This window comes from Euleptes europaea, chromosome 8 (assembly GCF_029931775.1).
Source record: "Euleptes europaea isolate rEulEur1 chromosome 8, rEulEur1.hap1, whole genome shotgun sequence".
Lineage (NCBI taxonomy): Eukaryota > Metazoa > Chordata > Lepidosauria > Squamata > Sphaerodactylidae > Euleptes > Euleptes europaea.
In genome coordinates, this window is record NC_079319.1 from 7,348,276 (window position 1) to 7,352,330 (window position 4,055).

At 45.9% G+C, this 4,055-nt stretch overlaps 1 protein-coding gene across 1 annotated transcript; it reads right to left on the reverse strand.

Moving 5' to 3' along the window:
- Positions 1-2,756: 2,756 nt before the first annotated feature.
- Positions 2,757-3,677, reverse strand: LOC130481859 (mas-related G-protein coupled receptor member H-like). The gene has a single exon (XM_056854644.1). It carries the CDS (start codon positions 3,675-3,677, stop codon positions 2,757-2,759), a length of 921 nt encoding a protein of 306 aa, XP_056710622.1.
- Between the last annotated feature and the right edge of the window lie 378 nt (positions 3,678-4,055).

A 4,055-nucleotide genomic window follows, 5' to 3' on the forward strand; every position in this document is an offset into this window, starting at 1 on the left:
CACAACAGACAGACACCCTGTGAGGTAGGTGGGACTGAGAGAGTGTGACTAGCCCAAGGTCACCCAGGTGGCTTCATGTGTAGGAGTAGGGAAACAAATCCAGTTCTCCAGATTAGCCTCCGTGGCTTATGTGGAGGAGGGAGGAATCAAACCTGGTTCACCAGATCAGAGTCAACCGCTCCAAACCACCACTCTTAACCACTAAACCACAATGGCTCTCATTTGCCTTGAGACATATTTATCATACTCGGTAGAAGGAAGCAAAATGATAGTTTCCAGTGCGAGATCCTTGCAAGAAAAGTGATCAAAGGCTTTTTACATCTTTGTGGATAACAAGTCATGTGCCAACCGTTAATGGACTATGTCCCTCAGATGTAACAATTGATCAAAGGCCAGTCTAAATTAAACACAAGCAGAATGAACCAGTAAGGTTTTGTCCCAATGCTTAAAAGCAAGCTAATAGGTGAAATTCAAGGGGGAGAGATTTCACAAGCATGGCACACTCACTGGGAAAGCCCTATTCACAGTCGCAACCTCAACTTTTGGCCCAATGTCCTTGCGAGAACCCAATTCTATACCAAATATGGCCCTCATCCAGGTTTTTTTTTTTTTTTTAAGGCTAGGGGTTAAGAGTTAAAAGAAAAGATAATGTGGCAGCAGGAAATGTGAGTGAGAGCAGGGATTGGCAGGCAATGGGAGTGAAGCAATGGTTCAGGGTGGAAGCTTTACCTGTGGCAAAGGTCCTATAGCCGTGTTGGCGAACCTATGGCACGGGTGCCACTTCCGGCACGCGTAGCCCTTTCTGCCGGCACGCACGGTTCCTCCAAGCCGCTGGCCTTTCCGGCTCTGCCCCACCCCGGATGGGGGAGGCTGTAGCCCAGGGGTGGGGAACCTCCGACATCATTGGCGGTGGCCCCCGGACTCTCCCACAGAAGCTGCCGCCATTGCCGCCGCTGGAGCGTGCGTGGCCAGCCAGGCGGGTGGGAGAGCGGGGAACAGAAGCCGAGCGCTCACACTCGGCATGGCCGGCGGCTTCTCCGGCGCCCTCTGGGCCTGTGCGGGCGGAGGGGCATGGCTGGTCGGTGGGTGCGAAGGAGGCACCCTCTGCCCCACCCTGCTCGCCTCTCACAAGCCTGCCGCCGCGCCCCACCGAGTGGCAAATCCAAGGCAAAACCTCCCATGCATAAATGGCCTCTTTCTTTTTCTGTCTCCCTCTGTCCTTTTCTTTCTCTCCCTTGCTCCATTTCTTTCTCCCTTTCTCTCTCTTTTTCTTTCTTTCTCTCCCTCCCTTCCTTCCCTTTCCCCCTCCCTTCCCTTCTTTCCTTCCTTCTTTCCCTCCAGCGGGCTTCTCCGGCACCCTCTGGGTCTGTGCGGGCGGAGGGGCGTGCAGTCCTATTCCACCTTTGAAGTGCCCACAAGCTATCCTCCAAACACCTTTCCATTTGTCTTGATATGTAGAGAGAAAACACTAAGGAACTAGTTGCCAATCTCCAGGTACTAGCTGGAGATCTGCTATTACAGGTGATCTCCAACCAATAGAGATCAGTTCCCCTGGAAAAAATTGCCACTTTGGCAATTGGATTCTATGGCACTGAAGTCCTTCCCCAAACCCCGCCCTTCTCAGGCGCCACCCCAAAAACCTCCCACTCATGGCGAAGAGGAACTTGGCAACCCTAGCCTCTCCCTCTGGGCCCCCTCTGGGGGTGGTATTCAGGTTAAATTGCCGCACTGGCACTCGGCGATAAATAAGTGGGTTTTTGGTTGCAGTTTGGGCACTCGGTCTCTAAAAGGTTCGCCATCACTGTCCTATAGCATTCCTTGGCTAGCAGAAACGTAAGGCTCAACACAAAACTCACAAAACCTCAATCATACCACAACTGGCAACCAACAGAGCTGCAATTCAGATGGTTCAGGGTGCGAGCTTCATGGTTTCAAGATCCAAGGTTATCCCAGAAGTTAGGTTTTGATCCTTAATGATTGATCTCCCTCTTGCAAGAAAGAAGATGTCTTAATGATTCAAAAAGAATATATATATATTATATATATATAATTTAAAATATATATATATTCTTTTTGAATCACAGCGTCAAAGATTTCCAAGTGACAGTACTTCAGTAGCTGCATGTATTTATTTATAACATTAGTAGTCAGTCCCCTACTAGGAATGCTCACAGTGCCACACAAGAATTTAAAATAATAGAAATCAGCAAAAACATGTGACAAAGTAACATCAAAGCAATCAAATTTGAATAGCAGAACAAAGAAGAATACATGGAGGGAAATTCAAGCAATGGAACAGAAACTGCAACAATACCAAGAACAGCACTAAAATGGCTTCAAAAATTAGGACTCAACCGTAAAATACACAAAACAGAAATACTACAAGAATAGGTTGCCAGCCTCCAGGTGGTGGCTGGAGATCTCCCACTATTACAACTGATTTCCAGCCAAGAGAGATCAGTTCCCCTGGAGAAAATGGCCGCTTTGGCAATTGGACTCTATGGCATTGAAGTCCCTCCCCTCCCCAAACCCCACCCTTCTTAGGCTTCACTCCCCAAAGCTCCAGGTATTTCCCAGCCTGGAGCTGGCAACCCTATACAAAGACCAAGATGGGTTAAAATGAAGGCCAGAATTTATATCACCCCACCCCCCAGGAAAATAGAAACATCAACAAACACATTGAAGAATAGGTTCAAGCCCTTATGTACAGGCTTTGTTGAGATCTATAGTAGAGTTTCCTCACCGGTGTCTTACAGCTAAGCCCCGCCTTGAGAAATTGCTTCATCCCTGAATACTCTTTTGAGTACAACCTTCAAGGACTCCCTGCATTTTTTCCTGTCTCTTCCTACAAAATAGTATATGATGGGGTTAATGCTGCTGTTGAAAGAGGCAAAGAGGAATGCACTTTCCCAGCCAGTAGAGGAAAAGTAGTCAGTATTGAGAACGATGAGGTGAGAGGCACTTAATGGAATGGCGAATATAATGAAGAACAGGAGGGTGACTAAAATGGCGGTGTACAGCCTGGGTGGCTGACGTCTCTGTGAACTACGGCAGATCTTGATGGACATTATCAGAGTGGAAGCAACCAACATGGGAGTGAAAATCAGAAGGTTGACACCAAACATAGTGTTCACCGCTTTTAAAAGACTTTCCAGAGATAAATATACCTCTGATACCAACATCATTCCAGCAAGTAAGCCAGAAATGATCCACATGAAGGAGGAGACCACGGCAGAAGACTTCTCTGGTCGATGGCATCGGTACCAGATTGGAAACAGGACAGAGAGACATCTCTCCAGGCTGATGGCTGTCAGGAGATACAAGCTTGAGCAATATGTGAATAAAATGAATGCATACACGATTGGAAAGGCAACACTTAAATCTGGATAAGGTATTATACACTCAAATATAAATCTAGTAGACAAACCCAAAAGGGTGCCAAAGTCAGCTATGGCCAGGTTCAAGATGTATGTTGTCAAAGGGTTCCTTTTAATGCAGAAGCCGAGGAGCCAGATGACCAGGCTATTCCCCACCAGTCCGCACAGGCAGGAGAGGGCAGTTAATATGCAGATAGGCCAATCGTACACTTGAAAATCATCAAAATCTCTTGTGATGTTGTATTCCACAGTGCTCTCCTTTCTACTGAAAGGAGGTGATGTAGAGCTTGCGTTCACCATGTCTTATTTAAGTCACTTTACCCCAGATGGAGTCAATCCATACCTGACCCTATGTTGACAAAGAAAGAGAAAGCCAGTTAGCAGAGCAATGGGACAGATAATCAAACAACCCTCTGGAGAATGGTATTTTTTTAGTTTATTCATAAAAATGGATAGTCAACAATAAATAAATACATAAACTAAAAGCAAAGACTCACATAATAACATAAAGTGACATAAAATGCTTTACATCTGTAGCCCTTTCTCGCTTAACCAAAACTATATCTTATTGTAAGATGGACATTTCCATTCTTTGAATCATCTTTTTTTTTTGTTAACTTCACTAAAGCAGTGAACTTCACTAAAATATACACCTCTTTTATTTTTGAAATCCAATCC

Bases quoted from the DNA above. Each gene is read 5' to 3' on its own strand.
- LOC130481859 (XM_056854644.1), bottom strand. From the start codon at position 3,677: ATGGTGAACGCAAGCTCTACATCACCTCCTTTCAGTAGAAAGGAGAGC.